The 23,399-nt window shown below is 40.7% G+C and overlaps 1 protein-coding gene across 7 annotated transcripts in view; it reads left to right on the top strand.

Moving 5' to 3' along the window:
• Positions 1 to 23,399, top strand: part of lrrc56 (leucine rich repeat containing 56) — a 217,051-nt gene that overhangs the window by 141,942 nt on the left and 51,710 nt on the right. For all 7 annotated transcript variants that reach the window (XM_072592453.1, XM_072592452.1, XM_072592451.1 and 4 more), the window contains one exon: positions 7,228 to 7,425. In XM_072592453.1, coding sequence (XP_072448554.1) covers positions 7,228 to 7,425 — 198 coding nt within the window. The remainder of the gene's footprint in view (positions 1 to 7,227; positions 7,426 to 23,399) is intronic.

Genomic DNA, 23,399 nt, shown 5'->3' with positions numbered 1-23,399 from the left:
TGACTAATAAAGGAAAGCATACCAAATGCCTTCTTCACGCTTTCCTTTATTAGTCCTATCTACCTGCGACTCCACTTTCAAGGAGATATGAACCTACACTCCAAGGTCTCTTTGTTCAGCAACACTCCCGAGGACCTTACCATTAAGTGTATAAGTCCTGCTAAGATTCGCTTTCTCAAAATGCAGCACCTCACATTTATCTAAATTAAACTCCATCTGCCACTTCTCAGCCCATTGGCCCACCTGATCAAGATCCTGTTGTAATCTGAGATAACCTTCTTCACTGTCCACTACACCTTCAATTTTGGTGTCATCTGCAAACTTACTAACTGTACCTCTTACGCTCACATCCAAATCATTTATATAAATGATGAAATATAGTGGACCCAGCACCCATCCTTGTGGCAGTCCACTGGTCACAGGCCTCCAGTCTGAAAAACAACCGTTCTACATTTGAGCCAGTTCTGTATCCAAATGGCTAGTTCTCCCTGTATTCCACGAGACCGAACCTTGCTAACCAGTCTCCCATGGGGAACCTTGTCGAATGCCTTTTTGAAGTCAAAATAGATCATGTCCACCACTCTGCCTTCCTCAATCCTCTTTGTTACTTCTTCAAAAAACTCAATCAAGTTTCAGAGACATGATTTCCCATGCACAAAGCCATGTTGACTATCCCTAATCAGTCCTTACCTTTCCAAATACATGTACATCCTGTCCCTCAGGATTCCCTCCAACAACTTGCCCACCACCGACGTCCAGCTCACTGGTGTATAGTTCCCTGGCTTGTTCTTACCACCTTTCTTAAATAGTGGCACCATGTTGGCCAACCTCCAGTCTTCTGGCACTTCACCTGTGACTATCGATTATACAAATATCTCACTAGGAGGCCCAGCAATCACTTCTCTAGCTTCCCCCAGAGTTCTAGAGTACACTTGATCAGGTCCTGGGGATTTATCCACTTTTATGCATTTCAAGACAATCAGCACTTCCTCCTCTGTAATCTGGACATTTTTCAAGATGTCACCATCTATTTCCCTACAGTCTGTACCTTCTATGTCCTTTTCCACAGTAAATACTGACGCAAAATACTCATTTAGTATCTTCCCCCATCTCTTGCAGCTCCACACAAAGGCTGCCTTGCTGATCTTGGAGGGGCCCTATTCTCTCCCTAGCTACCTTTCTCTCCTTAATGTATTTGTAAAAACCCTTTGGATTCACCTTAATTCTATTTGCCAAAGCTATCTCATGTCCCCTTTTTGCCCTCCTGATTTCTCTCTTAAGTATACTCCTACTGCCTTTATACTCTTCTAAGGATTCACTCGGTAAAAACAATGACTGCAGATGCTGGAAACCAGATTTTGGATTAGTGGTGCTGGAAGAGCACAGCAGTTCAGGCAGCATCCAAGGAGCAGCAAAATTGACATTTCGGGCAAAAGCCCTTCATCAGGAATAAAGGCAGTGAGCCTGAAGCGTGGAGAGATAAGCTAGAGGAGGGTGGGGGTGGGGAGAAAGTAGCATGGAGTACAATAGGTGAGTGGGGGAGGGAATGAAGGTGATAGGTCAGGGAGGAGGATGGAGTGGATAGGTGGAAAAGAAGATTGGCAGGTAGGACAAGTCATGGGGACAGTTCTGAGCTGGAAGTTTGGAACTAGGGTGAGGTGGGGGAAGGGGAAATGAGGAAACTGTTGATTCACTCGATCTATCCTGTCTATACCTGACATATGCTTCCTTCTTTTTCTTCACCAAACCCTCAATTTCTTTAGTCATTTAGCATTCCCTATATCTACCAGCCTTTCCTTTCACCCTGACAGGAATATACTTTCTCTGGAGTCTTGTTATCTCATTTCTGAAGGCTTCCCATTTTCCAGCCATCCCTTTACCTGTGAACATCAACCCCCAATCAGCTTTTGAAAGTTCTTGCCTAATACCGTCAAAATTAGCTTTCCTCTAATTTAGAACTTCAACTAAATCAGTATTTTAGAACTAATAGAATTATGGTCGCTGGCCCCAAAATGCTCCCCTACTGACACCTCAGTCACCTGCCCTGCCTTACTTCCCAAGAGTAGGTCAAGTTTTGCACCTTCTCTTGTAGTAACATCCACATACCAAATCAGAAAATTTTCTTGTACACACAGAACAAATTCCTCTCCATCTAAACCCTTAACACTATGGCAGTCCCAATCCATGTTTGGAAAGTTAAAATCCCCTACCATAACCACCCTATTATTCTTACAGATAACTGAATCTCCTTACAAATTTGTTTCTCAATTTCCTTCTGACTATTAGGAGGTCTAGAATACAATCGCAATAAGGTGATCATCCCTTTCTTATTTCCCAGTTCCACCCAAATAATTTCCCTGGATGTATTTCCGGGAATATCCTCCCTCAGCACAGCTGTAATGCTATCCCTTATCAAAAACGCCATCCGCCTCCTCTCTTGCCTCCTTTTCTATCCTTCCTGTAGCATTTGTATCCTGGAACATTAAGCTGCCAGTCCTGCCTCTCCCTGATCCATGTTTCTGTAATTGCTATGATATCCCAGTCCCATGTTCCTAACCATGCCCTGAGTTCATCTGCCTTCCCTGTTAGGCCTCTTGCATTGAAATAAATGCAGTTTAATTTATCAGTCCCACCTTGTTCTCTGCTTTGTCCCTGCCTGCCCTGACTGTTTGATTCACCTTTGTTCTCAACTGTACCAGTCTCAGGTTTAAATCTTTTCTCACAATCTCCCCCGGTCCCACCCCCCACCTTAAATCCTCCCAAGCAGCACTAGGAAATCTCCCTTCCAGTATATTAGTCCCCTTCCAATTTAGGTGCAATCCGTTCTTCTTGTACAGATCACTTCTATCCCAAAACAGCTTCCAATGATCCAAAAATGTGAATCCCTCTCTCATACACCAGCTCCTCAGCCATGCATTCGTCTGCTCTATTCTCCTATTCCTACCCTCACTAGCTCGTAGCACCAGGAGTAATCCAGATATTACTACTCTCGAGGACCTCCTTTTTAAATTCCTGCCTTACTGTCTGTAATCTGCCTTCAGAATCTCAGCCTTTTCCTATCCTATGTCATTGGTTCCAATGTGTATAATGACCTCTCGCTGGCCCCTTTCCCCCTTGAGAACATTCTGCACCCTCTCTCAGACATCCTTGATCCTGGCACAAGGGAAGCAACACACCATTCTGCTTTTTCGCTGCTGGCCACAGAAATGTCTGTCTGTACCAATGAATAGCCATGAACTTTTTCCAGAGTAGGACAGTCCAGAACTGGAGGGCGTAAGTTTAAGGTGAGAGGGGAAACTTTTAAAAGTGACCTGAGGTGCAACTTTTTCATGCAGAATGTAGTGCCTGCATGGAATGAGCTGCCAGAGAAAGTGGTGGAGGTGGATATAATTACAATATTTAACAGGCATCTGGATGGGTATATGAATAGAAGGGTTTGGAAGAATATGGGCCAAATGGTGGAAAATGGGACTAGATCAGTTCAGGAAACCTTGTCAACATGGACAAGTTGGACTTAAGAGTCTATTTCTGTGTTGGATGACTATGACAAACATTGAAAAACTGTGTCTTTTTTTCAGCAATACTCAATCTTCCCACATTCTCTGGATGTAAGCAATCACCTGATTGGATATAACAAGGGGCAGGGATGTTTAGACGTCCAGCACATTGTGCCACATGATCAGTGGGCTATGGGATTTTGTGATGTTGTCGCATGTTAAAAATAAGATACTGCATTACCTCCAAATAAAATACTGTGGATGCTGGGTATCCAAAATAGAAAAATACAGAGAATGCCGGAGGATACTCAGTAGATCAGGCAGCTCCTATAAATAAAACAAAACACTGTGGTTATTGGAGATTTGAAACAAAAACAGAAATTGCTGGAGAAACTCGGCAGGTCTGGCAGCATCTGGGAGAAGATCAGGCAGCGTTGTGTGTGAAGACAAACAGAGCTAATGTTTTAGGTTGATGTCCAGAGTTCAGATGAAAGATCTACAGATGTTCTACAAACAGCAAACCAAAACATTTGTTGTTTTAAATGTGCTATGTACATATTTGCTTTTAATTATCATAATAATTTTGAAATGCCTAATTGCAATAATGCTTAGAATTTTGACTCTGATTTTTGAATCATTGTGGCTAGACGTTATAGTTTGTCAAGTTTGTTGTGCAGAGAATAACAAGTGTCTGTGATTATGTTACAAATGCTGGAAAGTATCCTGAAATAGGCAACCAAAAATCTAAGTAGTTTACAAGCTTGAGATAATACGCAGTTCACTCTGACTGCAAACGCTAACTGCTGTTTCACAATAAAAGGTCTGAATTTTTCATCTGTGAATTTTTCCAGTTGTTTTGGTGCAAAATGAACTCTGTATTTTGTCACTACTTTTGTAGGTTTCCCTTCCTGACATTACTGTAGTTGCTGAGTTTAATTCTATTTGCTACTCTCTACAATCTTGCAGAGGAATGGGCTGTTTCACTAGGTTCTGTTACTAAATTAATACCATTAATAAAGTGAGGTGACCAAGTGAGAGAAAGAGAAATAAAATTTTTGGGGGAGGGGTTTTTCAACATAACAAGTGAGGTCATAGAATGATTTAATTGTAGAGGACAAGAGATGACCATTTGGTCCATCATACCTCTGAAGGATCCTTGAAAGAGTTAACCAGTAAGTTCACTTCCCTTATCCTTTCCCGACAGCTTTGCACAATTTTCCTTTTCTAAATATTTACCTAATGCCCTTTTCAAAGTTGCTTTGCAACTTGCTTCCACATTTTTTTCAGGCCGTGCTTTCCTGATCATTAATGTAGAAAAATGAGGTATGATTTACTTGAACTGTCGAAAATGGTTTTTTAAAAAATTCATTCATTCATGGGATGTGAGCATCATTGACAATGGAAGCATTTATTCCCATTCCTAATTGCCATCATGAAGGTGTTGCTAAATTGTCTTTTATGAAACTGCTGCAATTATGTGATGTAGGTACACACAAAGTGTTACGAGGAAGGGAGTTTTAAAATTTTTAACCAAATGCCTTTGAAAGAGTGGATGGGTTGTTAATTGAGCAAGCTGCTTTGCCTCAGATGGTTTGAAGCTTCTTGATTGTTATTGATGCTGCACTCATCCAGGTAAATTGAAAATATCCCATCAACTCCTGACTTGTATCTTGTATCTTGTAGGTAATGGGCAAGTTTTGGGCAGTTGAGAGATCAGATGCTTGCCATAGAACTCTCAGCTGGGAGAGTCCAAATCATCATCTCCCAGACCATACACAACCTCATCACCATAGGGGATCTCCCAGCCACAGCCTTCAACCTCATAGTGTGGGAACCCCACATTGCCCGTTTCTACCCAAAATTCACAAACCTGACTTCCCCGGTCAATCTATCATCTTGGCCTGCTCCTGCCCCGCCAAACTCATCTCTACATACCTTGATGCCGTCCCATCCTCCCTGGTCCAGGAACTCCCCACATACACTCAGGACATCACCCACACCCTCCAACTGCTCCATGACTTTTGTTTCCCCAGCTCCCAACGCCTCATCTTCACCATGGACATCAGGTTCCTGTACACATATATCCGCCATGACTAAGCCCTCAAAGCCCATCTCTTCCTCTCCCCTCAACCTAACCAGTACCCTTCCACTGTCACTGTCATTCACCCTCAATTTCTCCTTTGAATCCTCCCACTTCCTCCAGATCAAAGGGGTAGCCATGGGCACCCACATGGGCCCCAGTTATGCCTGCCTCTTCGTTGGCTACGTGGAACAGTTCATTTTCCAAAGCTACACCAACACATTCCCTACCTTTTTTCTCCAGTACATTGATGCCTGTATCGGCACCACCTCGTGCTCCTAAGCGGAAGTTGAACAGTTTATCAACTTCACTAACACATTGCCCCACAACCTTAAGTTCACCTGGACCATCTCGGATATCTCCCTCCCCTTCTTGGACCTCTCCATCGCCATTAGTAGTGACTGACTCAACACAGGCATCTACTACAAACCCACCGACTCCCAGAGCTACCTGGACTACATCTCCTCCCACCATGCCTCCAGTAAAAACACTATCCCTTATTCCCAATTCATCCGCCTCTGCTGCATCTGCTCCCAAGAGGATCAGTTCCACCACAGAACCTACCAGATGACCTCCTCCTTCAAACACCATAATTTCCTCTCCCATGTGGTTGATGTCGCCCTCTAGAGCATCTCATCCACTTCCTGTACCTCTGCCCTCAAACCCCACCTCTCCAACTGCAACAAGGGCAGAGAACATCTCCGGGACACATGCACAAAAACACACCACCACCCTGTTAATGAATGTTTTAACTCCCTCTCCCTCTCCCACTTCGCCAAGGACATGAGGTCATGGGCTGCCTCCACCACCAAACCTTTACCACCTGATGCCTGGAGGAAGAACGCCTCATCTTCTGCCTTGGGACCCTCCAACCACACAGGATCAATATGGATTTCACTAGTTTCCTTAGTTTCCCTCCCTGACCTTATCCCAGATCCAGTCTTCCAACTCAGCACCATCCTCTTGACCTGTCCATCTTCCTTTCCACCTAACCGCTCCACCCTCCTTTCTGACATATCACCTTCACCCTCAACTTCATCTACCTATCGATTCTCAGCCACCTTCCCTCCCTAACCCCACACCCCCTCTCCCATTTATCTCTCAGCCCCTTTGGGCTACCCCTTCATTCCTGATGAAGAGTTTATGCTAAAAATGTCAATTCTCCTGCTCCTCGGATGTTGCCTGACCGGCTGTGCTTTTCCAGCACCACATTCTTCAACTTAGAACTCTCAGCCTCTGCTCTTCAGGTTACAGTATTTACGTGGTTTGTCCAGTTAGGTTTCTGGTCAATGGTAATGCCCTGACATGATGGATCTTGTTTGCAGCGCATGGTAATTGAATGTCAAAGCGAGATAGTGAATTATTTTTGTTGTAGATTTTCTGGAACTTGTGTGGTGTGAATATTACTTGCCACTTATTAGCCCAAGACTGAATGTTGATGGTAAAATTTGATAGAATGGATAGAGCGAACTATTTTATCTAGGGGTGAGCTTTTAGTATAAAGAGGTCCCATTTGAAAATTACTGGCGATGTGGGTAAATGGGGTTGAGACAGTGATCACCTATTGTCTTGTTGGATGGAGGCATAATTTTAAGGAGTTGAATGGCCTACTTTTGTTCTACAAGTTACATTTTCTTATTTTTGCTGCAGGAACTATACGTGGCATATAACAGTATTTCAGATGTCAGCCCGGTGAGCATGCTGGAACACCTTGAAGTACTAGACCTGGAAGGGAACAACATTGATGATATTGTACAAATCCACTATGTAGCTCTGTGCAGCAAGCTGAACACACTCACACTGGAGGGGAACCCATTTTGCTCACGACAAACTCCAGGGATCCCTGAGGTAAAAGAGTAAATTGATGTTTTGCTGTGTGTTATCTATTCCACATTATTTACGAAATGCCAACAGGAATAATCTTGTAAACAATAAGGTAAGAAAAACTTAGTAGGTCTGGCAGCATCAGTGGGGAGAAAGCAGAGTTAACATTTAGAGTCAAGTGACCTTTCTTTAGATCTGATGAAGAGTCTCCAAACTTAGTGTTAACTCCGCTTTCTCCCCACAGATGCTGCCACACCTCCCAAGTTTTTCCAGCAATTTCTATTTTTGTTTCAGATCTTGAAAACAAAGCTATAGCTGGTCATTTGGTGGTATAGAACTTGAGCATTGCTGAAAGAGGACATTTCATCAAAGCTTTTCATCTTGCACTCACCAGAACAATTCACAAGAAACATAGTAAAAGGAAAGCACATTTACATTGTACAAGAGGAGAGTGTTGATTGGTTGCACGTGGATTCTGAGGCATTGCCGTAGAAAATGGACCAGTTAATGATGACTGATGATTAACTCCCAAGCTTTGTTTAAATTTTAAACCAGGCAGGTTGTTCCCAAACTTCTGAACTGCACTCAAGCTATTAACCCTTGAGTTGCTACTTTTAAAACATTGCAGTTTCAGTGCTGGTTTTTAGTTTCATTATTCCATTGCAGTCAATCCTCTCATTAAAATTATTCTCTGAGAAGCTCAAAACTATGCAGTGCTCTTTTTACTGTTTTCTGTTTCTTCTGTTATTACTGTCTGCTACAATCATTGCTGTTACTTCTAAATACTCAATTATTAAAACTATATTTTAAAAATGTGGTGATTCCCATAACCCCTCCCCAAACCTGCATTATTTTACATCTCGTAACAATATCACATCCCTGTTCATGAATATATAAAGGTGAGTTCAATATGAAACATTCTGGTTGTCATATCAGGTTTCATTCAAATCAAAAGGTTCTCTGGTTCATGTATGGTATGAAGATGGTTTCGATGGGGAAGATCTTCATTTTGTCAGGTAGGTTTCGCTTTTTCTTAGGGAAAGGTTCTTGGAAATTAGCATTTTCAAGGAACATCAAGTATTATACTATAAAATTCATGTCTTAGCTGGCTTTTTAAGGTCATGTGGAATGCTGGGAGGCAGAGTTTGGACAATTTCTAAAACTAGTCTGTTGCTGCATTTTTGCAATAATTTTCTTCTTTGAAGCTTTTAAATGTTGGCTTTATTGAATGCATTCTTGCTGAAGTACAGCTACACACCCGAGGACCTTAAAAATAAAATTGGCTGCAGTGATAGAGAATATAATCTTTGAAGTTACCTGGATTCTGGAAAGGTTTCAGCAAATTGGAAAACAGCAAATGTAATGCCCCCATTCTAGAAAGGAAAGAGATAGCAAAGCACAAAACTCTAGGTAATTTGCCTAACAGGTATCATTATGAAAATGCTGGAATTCATTTATTAAGGATGTATTAGTAAGACATTTAGAAAATCATAAAATATTAGAGTTAGCATGTCTGTATCAAAAAAAGGCTTAATTGGCAAAGTTATTAGAATTCTATGAGGATATTATGAATCAAATAGATAAAGGGAACATATGAATTGGAAGCAGAAGTAGATCACTCAGCCCATTGAGTCCACTTCATCATTCAATAAGGTCATGGTCAATCTGATTACTCTACATTTTCATCTATCCCAAAGACCTCTCAAACTCTTGCTTGCAAAGAACCTATTCACCCTTGTTTTAAAAATATTGAAGGACTTAGCTTCCACTAGCTTTGGAGGAAGAGTTCGAAAGACTCATGACTGTTTGGGAATTCATGCACATGAAGAAATTATTGTTGAGCAATACTTCATAAGGTTTCACTAGAATGGGAAACTGATGCCAAGGCTGAAGCAGTACATTACTCATTATTAACATTTGAAGTATGTAGAACGAGATGTATGTACAACGAGATGTAGAACATTTTGGATTTCCAAAAGGCCTTCAATAATACATCACATAAAAGATATTGCACAAGAAGTATTTATATAAATGATTTGGATGTGAATATAAGAGGTTTGGTTACTAAGTTTACAAATGACACCAAAATAGGTTTTGTAGGGGACAGTGAAAAAGATTATCTCAGTGTACTTCAGGACCTTGATCATTTGGGCCAAAGGGCCAAGGAGTAGCAGATGGAGCTTAATTTAGATAAATGTGAAGTGTTGCATTTTGGTAAGGCAATCAGCACAGGACTTATACAGTTAATGGTAGGGCCCTGTGGACTGTTAAACAAAGAGACCTAGGGGTACAGGTGCATATTTCCTTGAAAGTGGAGTCGTCGGTGCACAAGGTGGTGAAAAAGGCATATGACACATTTGCCTTCAGTGGTCAGAACATCAAGCTTTGGAGTTGGTATGTCATGTTGCGACTGTACAGGACATTGGCAAGGCCACTTTTAGAATACTGCATATAATTCTGGTCATCCTTCTATCGGAGGGATGTTAAACTTGAGGGTTCAGAAAAGATTTACAAGTATGTTCCCAGGACTGGAGGGTTTGGATTATAGGGAGAGGCTGAATAGGCTGAGGCTGTTTTCCCTTGGAGCTTCAGAGGGATATGGGTAACCTTTATAGAGGTTTATAAAATCTTGAGGGGCATAGATAGAGTAAATAGCCAAGGTTTTTTCTCCAGGATGGGGAGTCTAAAACTAGAGAGCATAGGTTTTAGATGAGAGGTGAAAGATTTAAAAAGGACCTGAGGGTAACATTTTCACACATAGGGTGGTGCCAGAGGAAGTGGTGGAAGCTGGTACAACTCCAAAATTTAAAAAGGCATCTGATGGGTATATGAATAGGATGGGTTTAGAAGATATGATTCTCCTTCTCCTTCTTTGATGCTGCCTGACCTGCTGCGCTTTTCCAGCAACACATTTTTAAGCTCTGATCTCCAGCATCTGCAGTCCTTACTTTCTCTTAGAAGATATGGGCCAAATGCTGGCAAATGGGACTAGGTAAGATTGGGATGCCTGGTTGATGTGGGCAAGTTAGACCGAAGGGTCTGTTTCTGTGTTGTATGACTCTATAAAGACTTCTTGTGTTGGAGTTAATCTATTAACCGAGTGAGAGGAGTGATAACTAACAGGAATTTGAGATAAATGGCTCACTTTCAGGTCGGCAAACTAACTATTGGGATGCCACAGGGATTGGTGCTGGGGTCTGAACCATTTTCAATCTATATTAAGAACTTGAGTGATGGAACTACATTAGCTGATGCAAAATAGGAAAGCATGCAAGGAGAACATAGAATAGGATATCAATGGGTTTACTGAGTGGCCAACAATTTAGCAGATGGTGTATAATGTATTAAAATTTGAGATTGTCCACTTTTACAAGAAATATACGAAAGCTGAATGTTATTTAAATGAAATGAGACTGCAAAATGCTGTGAAAATGAGAGATTTGGATATTCCTATATATGAGTAGCAGAAGCAGCAAGTAATTAGGAAATCAGATGGAAAGTTGTTTTTTTATTGAGACAGAATTGAAGTATTAAAGTAGAAAATCATGTATTTGTATACCATCTGTCACTACTTTGCACACTCTTCTAGCCTATCTAAATCCTTCTGCAACGTCCCTGCCCCTCAACACTACCTGTCCCTCCACCAATCTTTATTACATCTGCAAACTTGAGCCTCAGTTCCTTCATCCAGATTGTTAATGTATAATGTGAATAGTTGTGGCCCCAACACTGACCCCTGTGGAATTCCAATAGTCACCAGCTGCCATCATGAAAATGACTCATTTCTCACCACTCTGTCTTCTGTCAGCCATCCAATCCTCTATTTTGGTCCCTGATCTTATTTAGCAATTTCCTGTGTGGAACCTTGTTAAGGGCCTTCTAGACCACTGGCACTCCTTTGCTTAACTTGCTTGTTACTTCAAAAAATCTAACAGATTTGTCAGGCATGACTGCCCCTTGACAAAGCCCTGCTGACTCAGCCCTATTTTACCAAGCACTTCCAAGTACACCGCAATCACACCCTTAATAATGAACTCTCAAATCTTAGCAATGTCTGAGATCGGGCTAACCGCCCTACAATTTTCCAGTCATTTGGGAGCCTCCCAGATGCCAGTGATTCCTGAAAGATCACCACCAATGCCTTTTCAGTTATCTCCCAGAACCCTGGGGCATAGTCCACCTTCAGACCTTTCAGCTTCCCTAGCACCTTCTCCTTAGTCATAGCCATTCCACTCACCTCTGCCTCCTGACTCTGTTGAAGTTCTGGTGGGCTACTAGTGTGTTCCACAGTGAAGACTGATGCAAAGTACCTATTCAGTTCTTCCATCATTTCTTTGTTCCCCATTGCTACTTTTACAGGCTCATTTTTCAGTGATCCAATGTCCACTCTTGCTTCTCTCTAATCTTTTTAGATATCTTTAAAAAAATCTTAAAACTCTTTGAGTATTCTTTTATATTACTGGCTACATTACCATCCTATTTCATCTTCTCCTGCATTATTGCTTTTTTAGTTGTCCTCTGCTGGGTCTTGGAGGCTTCCCAATCCTCTGGCTTCCCAAAAATTTCACCACATTGTATGCTTTTTCTTTTGCTTGTCCTTGATTTCCTTTGTCAACCATAATTGCCTCAAACTCCCTTTTTAATATGTTGGGATGAATCTCTGCTGTGCCTCCTGAATTACCCCACAGAACCTCCTGCCATTGCTGCTGCACCATCCTCTCTGCTAGGCTCCCCTTCCAATCAACTCTGGCCAGCTCCACAGAAATATCTCATAGATTACACACCTCTACATTTTGTTCCCCCAAACATGAATGGCTTTCTGCATCACAGTGTCATGGTTAGTTAGCTCATGTTGCTTTCACTGTCATTAAAATAAATTGAAAAAAATCTCTAACTTATTGACGAATTGCAAAGGTTGAACTTCTGTATTCCCACCTTCCGCGTCCCCTTACTTACCTCACTAGCAGCATTATTCAGCTGGCCCTGACCACTGATCACATGAAATGACACTATCCTAAGGGGTGATTGCCTTCTGACACAAAGCATCTGGGTAACCTTCCCCTACCTTGATGTGTCACAGCATTTGCAGCTTGGTGTCCAGCTCAAATGCCAAGCCAAAGCTCCTGTAGCTGAAAACACTTACTGCAAATGAGTGCTGTAGATCACACTGGCAGCCAAAGGCTCTCTCTAGCTGCAGTCTTGAACATCATCTGGTTTGTCAGTCTTGGTTCATTTTAATTAACTACTTGATTATTTTATTCAATGATTTATTGTCCTTTTTTATTTATCTTAATTTAACCTACCATGAGGTTCCTGTACTAATTTAAACTTTAGCAAACGAATCGGCCATAACCATTTATGAGATGTTCATCAAGCAATGAGCTAGGAGCCAATTCTTATAGGCCAAAAACATGAGAAACGCCAGAAGATAAAGCGCTCCTTCTTCCACTCTATACTCCCCGAATTACCAAACTCCTAGCTCTTTGTGCTGAGTTGTACAGAGATGCCTAGCTTTATGTTTCCAAAGGAAAAGAACTCATTGATTCCATTTATAAAAAAAATTCAGTTTCATCTGGATTTCTTATTCTGCTCACTTGAACTGCATCCTTGGTGAAAACCTTGTAAAATCCTGTTTAAGGCTGGGAAATTGAGAATTGAAACAGTGGATTTCAGTTAAATGTTAAACAAAAAATAACAACTAGACTTTTACAAAGAAACTAAGATTCCCTTGCTCATCAATTGCCAGGATTCAATCCAAAATTCCACAGCTTCTCCACCTTCTGGGTGAAGACGTTTCTCCTCATATCTGTCCAAAATGGCCTGCCACATATCTTGAGCCCTGGTTCTAGATCCACCAACCACAATCAGAATTTTATATGCTTCAAAGAAACTCATCCCATTCATACTTTGACCCTGAGCAATATGGGTGGCACGGTGGCACAGTAGTTAGCACTGCTGCCTCACAGCGCCAGAGACCCAGGTTCAATTTCTGACTCAGGTGACTGACTGTGTGGAGCTTGCAGTTTCTCTGGGTGCTCCGGTTTCCTCCCACAGTCCAAAAATGTGCAGGCCACAATCAGAATTTTATATGCTTCAAAGAAACTCACCACTCATTCTTCTAAGGTCCAGTGAATACAGGCCCTAGTGGATGCAGTCTCTCCTGATACAATATACCAGCCATCCCAGTAATCAGTCTGGTAAACATTCACTGCACTCCCTTCAAGGCAATTATATCTTTTCTTTGGTAAAGAGAGAAAACATACACACAAACTCCAAGTGTGGTCTCACAGCCTATATAGCTGCAGTAAGGCTCTTAGCTCCTATACTTTAAACACCCTTGTAATGAAGGCCACGTATGATTTGCCTTCTTAACTGCTTGCTGAATCTGAATGCTTGCTTTCAGTAACTGGTGTAAAATGGTTCCTTCATTTTTCAATCATTTCCCAATCTATTACCACTTAAATATTACTTTGCCATTCTGTTCTTCCAACCAAAGCAGACAATTTCACATTTATCCACATTACAATTTGATCTGCTATAACTTGTTTCGTCAACACAAATTCGCTATAATACGATTGACAAATTGGAGACACTGTTTCTAAAGCACAAACCTTTAAAGCATGTATTGATTATAACCCGATTCCAGCCCCACTAGCTTAAATGGGGTTGCTATTATGCAATTTTGTTGTAACATGGGATTGCATGAGAATGGAACTACTGCATTATAGCAGAACTGATTGTGTGCTGCATCTACAATGTATTTCTCTACTTACTCAACTTGCCCAAATCACCCTGAAGCCTTCTTCCATTCCCCTCACCACCACATTCCCACCTAGTATAGTGTCATCTATTATGGTGAACGTGGTCCCGTTTAGGCAGTTCCAAAATTTTAACCTGATGACGAAGAAGTAGGAGCTTAGAAATAGGAACAGGATTAGCCATTTTGCCACATCCAGCCCACTCCACTGTTCATTACGATCATGGCTCACCCTATATCATACTCCCACTCCCTCCCCATGATCGACATGATTGTGTCATCAGCAAACTTGGAAATATTACAAAAAGATCCTTCAGTCCAACTCATCCATGCTGACTAGATATCCCAACTCAATCTAGTCCCACCTGCCAGCACCTGGCCCATATCCCTCCAAACCCTTCCTATTCATATACCAATCCAGATGCCTTTTAAATGTTGCAATTGTACTAGCCAACACCACTTTCTCTAGCAGCTCAATTCATACACGTACCACCCTTTGCATGAAAAGTGGGCAGCACGGTGGCACAGTGGTTAGCACTGCTGCCTCACAGCGCCAGAGACCCGGGTTCAATTCCTGCCTCAGACGACTGACTGTGTGGAGTTTGCACATTCTCCCCGTGTCTGCGTAGGTTTCCTCCAGGTGCTCCGGTTTCCTCCCACAATCCAAAAATGTTAGGTGAATTGGCCATGCTAAATTGACCATAGTGTTAGGTGAAGGGGTAAGTGTGGGCAAATGGGTCTGGGTGGGCTGCGCTTCTGCAGGTTGGTGTGGAATTGTTGGGCTGAAGGGCCTGTTTCCACACTTTAAGTAATCTAATCTAATCTAATCAAAAAAAAAGGTTGCCCCTTCTTTTATGACTTTCCCCCTCACCCTAAACCTATGCCCACTAGCTCTAGACTCCCCCAATCCAGGAAAAACACTTTGTCTATTTATCCTATTCATGCCCCTCATGATTTTATAAATCTCTATAAGGTCACCCCTCAGCCACCAACGCTGCAGGGAAGACAGCTCCAGCCTATTCAACCTCTCCCTATAGCTCAAATTCTCCAACCCTGGCAACATCCTTGTAAATTTTTTCTGAACCCTTTCAAGTTTCACAACATCTCTCCAATAGGCAGGAGAGCAGAATTGCATGCAGTAGTCCAACAGTGGCCTAATCAATTCCCTGTACAGCCGCAACATGAACTCCCAACTCCTGTACTCAGTATTCTGACCAATACAGGAAAGCATACCAAACGCCTTCTTCACTATCCTATCTACCTACGACTCCACTTTCAAGGAGCAATAAACCTGCACTCCAAGGTCTCTTTATTCAGCAACACTCCCTAGGACCTTACCATTAAGTGTATAAGTCCTGCTAAGATTTGCTTTCCCAAAATGCAGCACCTTGCATTTATCTGAATTAAACTCCATCTGCCACTTCTCAGCCCATTGGCCCATCTGGTCAAGATCCTGTTGTAATCTGAGATAACCTTCTTCGCTGTCCACTACACCTCCAGTTTTGGTGTCATCTGCAAACTTACTAACTACACCTCTTATGCTCACTTCTAAATCATTTATATAAACGATGAAAAGCAGCAGGCCCAGCACCGATCCTTGTGGCAGTCCACTGGTCACAGGCCTCCAATCTGAAAAACAACCCTCCACCACCACCTCCTGTCTTCTACCTTTGAGCCAGTTCTGTATCCAAATGGCTAGTTCTCCCTGTATTCCAGGAGATCTAACCTTTGCGAACTAGTCTCCCATGGAGAACCTTGTCGAATGCCTTACCAAAGTCTATATAGATCCTATCTACCGCCCTGCCCTCACCAATCCTCTGTTACTTTTTCAAAAAACTCAATCAAGTTTATGAGACATGATTTCCCATTCACAAAACTATGTTGACTATCCCTAATCAGTCCTTGCCTTTCCAAATACATGTACATCCTGTCTCTCAGAATTCCTCAAACAACTTGCCCACCACTGACGTCAGTTTCACTGCTCTATAGTTCCCTGGCTTGTCCTTACCACCTTAAACAGTGGCATCACGTTAGCCAACCTCCAGTCTTCCGGCACCTTGCCTGTGACTATCAGTGATACAAATATCTCAGTAAGAGGCCCAGCAATCACTTTCCACAGAGTTCTAGGATACACCCGATCAGGTCCTCACTGAGGATTTATCAGCTTTCAATCCCACTACTTTTTTTCCAATTTCCTTCAATATCTCCTTTTGAAAAGACAGTTGCTTCCCTCGAAACTCTGAGAATTTGTTGTGTCTTCTTCTGTGAAACAGAATAAAAATAGTTTTTTAAATTATTCTGTCATTTCCTTGTTCTCCATTATCCATTCTCCCATTTCAGACTGTTAAGGGTTCTACATTTGTCTTCACTAATGCTTTGCGTCTTACATATTTCTAGAAACTCTTATTGTCCACAGTTATTCAAGTTTTCGCTCATACTCAATGTTTCCTCTCTTAATCATCTTGGCCCTCTTTTGCTGAACTATAAACTGCTCCTTAATCATCTCTGACTAACACAATTGCTCTCCAACTATGATATCCATCTTCCTTTGTGCTATAACTCCAAACATTGGAAAGATTTCCCCCAATCTACAAATACTTCAGTTTTAATAGGGCTCTTTGTCATATTCAGCCAAAAGTGGTCAAGGGCGATCACTTATTTCACCTCTGAAATTTAGTTGCTTTGTCCATATTTGTACTAAGGCTGTTAGGAGCCCAGACTGAACACCGGTAACCAGATTATTGTTGAATATGGCTTTTAATGGGACTGTTGATGATCTCTTACATCACTTTGCTGTGACTGAAAGTAGACTGGTATGATGGCAGTTGGCTGCAATACGTTTGTTCTGCCTTTAATGGGTAAGAGATACCTAGCCAATTTTTCAGTTTTGCCAAGTAACCGCAAGCTATCTTGGAAAAACTGGGATTGGAATATGGAAAAGAACTGTAGAGCTTTGAACTGATGTGTTGGTTTTATTGATGGAGGAGTCTGGAATGTCATCTAAAAAGTATTATTGTAAATAATACTATACCAGGTTGTTGCTGGATTAGTCTGTGGGACAGTTGATCCAAATTTTGTCACAAGTTCCTAGACGATAAATGGGTGGACTTTGCAGGCCAAATGCTGCTTTTGTCGTGTCTGAATCTGAAGTCTCAATAGATGTGGCTGGTTAATTTTTAATTGTATTTTGTTGTGGGTTTAGTACAACTGAACAGCCATTCCGTATGAAGCTATGATGAGTTAACCATTTTGATGTGAGTCTGAAATCACATGCAGGACTTGGACCAAGTAAGGATTCCTTTCCTAAAGGACATAAGTAAATCAAATAGAATTTTGATAATCTTTTATGGTCACCCTTAATGCTACTAGGTTTTTTTTTAAATTTGAGATTTTATTAAAGTAAATAAATTCCTAGCTGCCTTGGTGAGATTTAAATTTGCATGTTTGGATTATTACACTAGTAGTTTTTCCCATGCACTCTGATGTGGAACACAGTGGTTTGGCAATGGCCAGTTTAGTTGAAAATATTCACAAAATGGAGGTGTATTATTTTCCTGTCTTGATTGTTTGAGAATTGTTGTACCTGTCTCATCTCTATGAATTCCTTTATAAATAAATTGATGTAGAATTTTTATTCATGTGAAGGTAGGTAATATTTCAGTGACTGACTTTTTTTGAGTTAATCAGATTTCACTGATAGCCTTCACTTTTATTGCCAGCTATAATAAGGAAATTATTGGATAAAAGGGATTAATTATGAAGTTACTGATCTTCACTTCATATGCAGTGTGAAACAGAGAAAAACTGGCTGCTTTATAAATATATATGATAATTTATGTATAAAGTTAATAAATACATTATTGCAAAATTTTCATGAATATGCTTATAGTACAGAGTTTCAGTGTTTTCTTATTATTCATGATCAAAGACTTTTCATGTATGATATTAGTGTGTTTTCTGACACCCCAGTTTAATGTCCTAACTTGTATACAGGGTTACGAACGCCCAGCTTATGAACACCCATACTTATGAACTGACCTCCGTAAAGACTATTTTCTAAAATCTAGCTACATACAATGAATGGTTCATACAAACGAACAGGCAGACAACTTTGTGCGACACTCAAAACACTGCATGTTTTCAGTGGTTCGTCGGCTCACTTGACAACGCCCCCAGCCATCCAAGTACCTGAGATGACCTTCACCCCAATGTAAAGGTTATCTTTTTGCCACACAATACCACATCACTACTTCAGCCAATGGATCAGGAAATCATGGCCTCCTTTAATGCAGAGAGGTTCACCAAAGTTTACCAGATAGTTGCTGATGGACTCAGCTACCACAAGGCCATTTCTAATGAGAAAAAGAAAAGGTCTGTTCAAGCCACTCCTGATATTTACTTTAAGAAATTGACTTCAGAAGTAAACCTCCACTCTCCAACAGCAGAATCAGATCCTGACTCTCCAGCACCAGGCCCATTCTCTCCAGCACCAGGCCCATCCTCTCCAACGAGGTAAAAACAATGACTGCAGATGCTGGACACCAGATTCTGGATTAGTGGTGCTGGAAGAGCACAGCAGTTCAGGCAGCATCCAAGGAGCAGCGAAATTGCCATTTCGGGCAAAAGCCCTTCATCAGGAATAAAGGCAGAGAGCCTGAAGCGTGGAGAGATAAGCTAGAGGAGGGTGGGGGTGGGGAGAAAGTAGCATAGAGTACAATAGGTGAGTGGGGGAGGGGATGAAGGTGATAGGTCAGGGAGGAGAGGGTGGAGTGGATAGGTGGAAAAGAAGATAGGCAGGTAGGACAAGTCCGGACAAGTCATGGGGACAGTGCTGAGCTGGAAGTTTGGAACTAGGGTGAGGTGGGGGAAGGGGAAATGAGGAAACTGTTGAAGTCCACATTGATGCCCTGGGGTTGAAGTGTTCCGAGGCGGAAGATGAGGCGTTCTTCCTCCAGGCGTCTGGTGGTGAGGGAGCGGCGGTGAAGGAGGCCCAGGACCTCCATGTCCTCGGCAGAGTGGGAGGGGGAGTTGAAATCTTGGGCCACGGAGCAGTGTGGTTGATTGGTGCGGATGTCCCGGAGATGTTCCCTAAAGCGCTCTGCTAGGAGGTGCCCAGTCTCCCCAACAACAGCCGAATCGTCCAATTAATAAAGTCATCTTAATTATTAATTAAGGCCCCTTCCAGTATGTAAGACATCAGTTGGAATGAGAGTAAGTGTTAACCTTTAATCACTATGCTTTCCTTTCTATCTAAACAGTTTATGAAATGTTTCTTTAATTTTTTTGTGTGTGTATATAGGTACAATCTCTCTCTCACTCACACACACACACACACAGTCTGTCACACTCTCAATCATAAATACTTTACTGTAGTTACATTTATTACTGTATTATTATATTTAAGATGTTTTAGGTAAAATATATCCTATATACTAAGACAAATATCTGACTAGTTGACACTAGATGTGAACTGTACATATTCACGTATGGTTTCGACTTGCATACAAATTCGACTTACAAACAGACTTAAAAACAGAACTCATTTGTAACCTAGGGACTTCCTGTATTTCCAGCATCAGGTTTTTATAATTTAAAAACAAAGAAGATTACACACTTGCACCAGACGTTATGGTGAAAGAGAGGGAAACACACACATACACACACAAAGTCACACTCTCACACACTTTCATGCTGTCTGACTCTCACTCTCTCACACTTGCGCACAAACTTGCATTAGCACTCACACACACACATTAGGTAGAGATATGGGGAAAAGACAATGAAATTAATAGTTGTAAAGATTTTGGTATCTTTTAATTCACAATGAAGGTCTGGAAAAAGCGGCGTATGTTAAATTGGTCGTGACGCATCCTATAGTTAAAATGCCTGGAGGTCAGCTCTCAGGTAAATTTGAAGATTGAGTAGGTTGGAAGAGAGCCTTTTTCCCAATTTCAAGTTTTAGCTGTTTTAAGTTGGCTGTGGCTGGTTCAGTGGCTTTTCAGATGCTCTTTCTCATGGTGTATCTGATCAGAATAGCTTCAACTGTTATTTTTAAAAAGGCAGATCGCAAACATGGCTGTCTTAAGTATGTGCCTTATTATGAGCCCACATATCAATTTCTAAAGCATCAGAGTGAATTTGGCTTGCACATCCTGTTTTGCCACTGAAGTTCTTTGTAATAGAGTGAAATATTCAATTCAAAGGTTCATAAAATTCACTTGGTTTATTTATTGATTTTAAGTCTAACTAATTTACATCATTATCTTAAATTTATAAATTAACACATTTATGCCCAGTACAAGAATGAAGATGTTACAAACTTTAAAGCTATGCTTTTAAAATTACTTTGAGGAAAGTTACTGTTTTGATTATTCTATGGTCCAGAGTGAAGTAGAAAGATGGAACAATCAATGTGTGATCATTTTGTTCTGATAACAGTTCATCCTCAACCAAGAGTCGTGAGAATTTCACAAGAAGCTGTATAAGATGATGCTTCTGAAGGGGTTATGTGTTCAGTTTTGCGTTACATTGAGACCCACCCATTTTGTTGATGTCATACATATTCTTTGGATGGAGCAGATGTATCCTGTACAGCTTCCCAGATTATGCCTGACTAATGATAGTATTGCTATCATGTAATAAATCATCCTATTAACTAAGAACATTAACTCTGTAAGGACTCTATGATGGTGTAAATCTGCCACTGATCATTAGACAGGCCATAGACAAAGTTCAGACAAAGGAGAATTGATGACAACAAACAAACTCAAATAAATCTTACTATGAACCACATAGTGGAAGAAGTGTCGTATATCATGATGTGTCTGCAGTGACAATCAGACAATCACTGTACAATCACAGTAAGTTTGAAAGTTCATATTTTAATTAGGTATTTGAATTGAGTTTAATGTCTGTCTGCAGCCGATATTGGCAAAGTCAAGTGATGTGTTGTCTGCTATTTTAAAAAGCTGTTAGGTTAATTTTAAAAGCATAGCTTTAAAGTTTGTAACATCTTCATTCTTGTACTGGGCATAAATGTGTTAATTTATAAATTTAAGATAATGATGTAAATTAGTTAGACTTAAAATCAATAAATAAACCAAGTGAATTTTATGAAACTTGTTAGATGTATAAAGCAAGATTAGATGGTGATGGCAATATAGGAGGTGTGCACTACCTGCAGCTGGGTAATGTTTGTGATCCCAGGCAACTACCTTTGCAGCAAATTTGAACCATCTTTTTGGATGGTAGAACAAGCCCAGTAGAATCAATAGGACTGACTTTTGTTCCAATTTCAAAATAGCAATAAGTTGTGCAATTTACAGATACAGAGAGACAATATTGCATGCAGAAGTTAAATATTAAGGTGCAATGTTGATTTGACTTAGCTAGTAGTTCACCTAATTCTGGCCAAAGTCTGATTTGAGCACTGAATTTTGAGTGTCAAATTGCTGTTTTTAAGATAAGATTTTAAATCTGGGCACAATAAGTTTTAGTATGAAATATGGTGAAAGAGAAACAATTCGGAAATTTGCCCTGCAAAACCTGTATATTGCAGCCTGAGCTTGAGTTCGATTGAAATTCTCTGCTGTTAGCTGAGGAAGAGCAGGAGAATTCACAGTGTGTCTTGGCCAGCATTTGTCCCACAATCATCACCATACAAAACAATAAACAGGCCATTCATCCCATGTGCGTTATGTAATCTTACTGTCTACTGATCTTGTAGTCTATTGCCCTCTAAAAGTTAATTCTTTGGATGTGATGACCTTTGAGATACTTTGTGGACTTAATTTGTATCTAAGTTGAATTAGATTATTTCCTACCTGTACTACTAAATAAGACACCTCAATAATTAATGGGAGTAGTTATTTTAAAAAAATCATATATACTAGATACATCGATGAAGGAATGGGACAATTATTTGGATCACTCGTTCACAAAGCCAGCGGAGGCATGATGGACTAAATAGTTTCCTTCTGTATGAATAATACTATAATAGTGCTGTAATATTAAGAATAAAAACTGAATTGTTTTACTTTAGCAGGCTTCAAAATGATCAGGAACAAAATGTATTTATCTAGTATCAATCAACAACTGAGCTGTAATAGCCTGTCAGATATCCATTCTTGGAGGAGGAACAACCAGTTGTATTTTTGTGGTACTTTCAGTGTAACAAAACCTATCCAAGACCTACACAGTAGCATTTTAATGGCAAATTTGACAATGAAACATTGAAAGAGATACTAGGGAACAAAAGTTTGACTAAAGTGACAAATTCTAAGGAACATTTTAAAAGAAATTTGATGTAGGTTTAGAGAGGGAACTTCAAGTGTAAAGCCTGTTCAGCTGAAAGTATAGCTGCCAGTGGTGAAACAATCAAAATCAGGATTCTGGTGAGGTCAGAATTGGAGAAGTGCCTACATCTCAGGGCTGCAGTGTTGGAAGAGATTACATAGGTAGCGAGATATGATGCCATATAGGAATTTGAGAACAGGAGTGATGGTTAAATAGAGATATTGCTGGTCTGGGAACCAGTGTAGGCCAACAAGTTACATGATAAGTGAATGGAACTTTGTGTGAATTAGAATATAGGCAGGAGACTTTTGTATGAACTCAAATTTATAGCATAAGAAATTGCACAGTATAACCTTTTTGGCAGTCAACATTGTATTTCTTGTAATGCAGATGTGACTTCAGGGTTGTCCCTAATGCTGTTATGTTGTCGCCTGCTGCAACTGACATTATATTAATCTCGACATGTTTCAACTTTCAGCATAACTGAGTTTGAATAAGTAGCATATTTCTTGGATGCCTCATTTTCAGCCTCTGATCATCAGTATACTTTTTGAATGGAGGTGTGAGCAACCTCTACTGGAAGAATACTAAAGAAGCTGCTCATTAGTGCATTTTAAGCAAATTCAAGGCAAAAAATAGTTTATTTTGTTCTTGTTTCAATGGCTTCAAGGCTAATTTTAGTCTCTTTATCAATCTTAATTTGACATCACTTTGTTTTGTTTCCTACTTTGTTCAAGTGACTGCTGGACAAGCACATAGACGGCAGTAAATTGAGGGATATGTAGGTTAGGTTGTTCTTAAATTAAATAAATGCTCTGTACAACATTGTGGGCCAAAGGGCCTGTACTGTGCTGTGCTAGCCTAGGTTCTTCTTTCTCTCCACACTAAGTTAAAAGAGGGCACTTTAGCTTGCAGACATCTCCTAAATACCTTTACTGTATTTTTC

This window comes from Chiloscyllium punctatum, chromosome 22 (genome assembly GCF_047496795.1).
Source record: "Chiloscyllium punctatum isolate Juve2018m chromosome 22, sChiPun1.3, whole genome shotgun sequence".
Taxonomy (NCBI): domain Eukaryota; kingdom Metazoa; phylum Chordata; class Chondrichthyes; order Orectolobiformes; family Hemiscylliidae; genus Chiloscyllium; species Chiloscyllium punctatum.
Note: the sequence above shows the minus strand (reverse complement) of the source record. Positions and strands in the feature narration are given on the sequence as shown.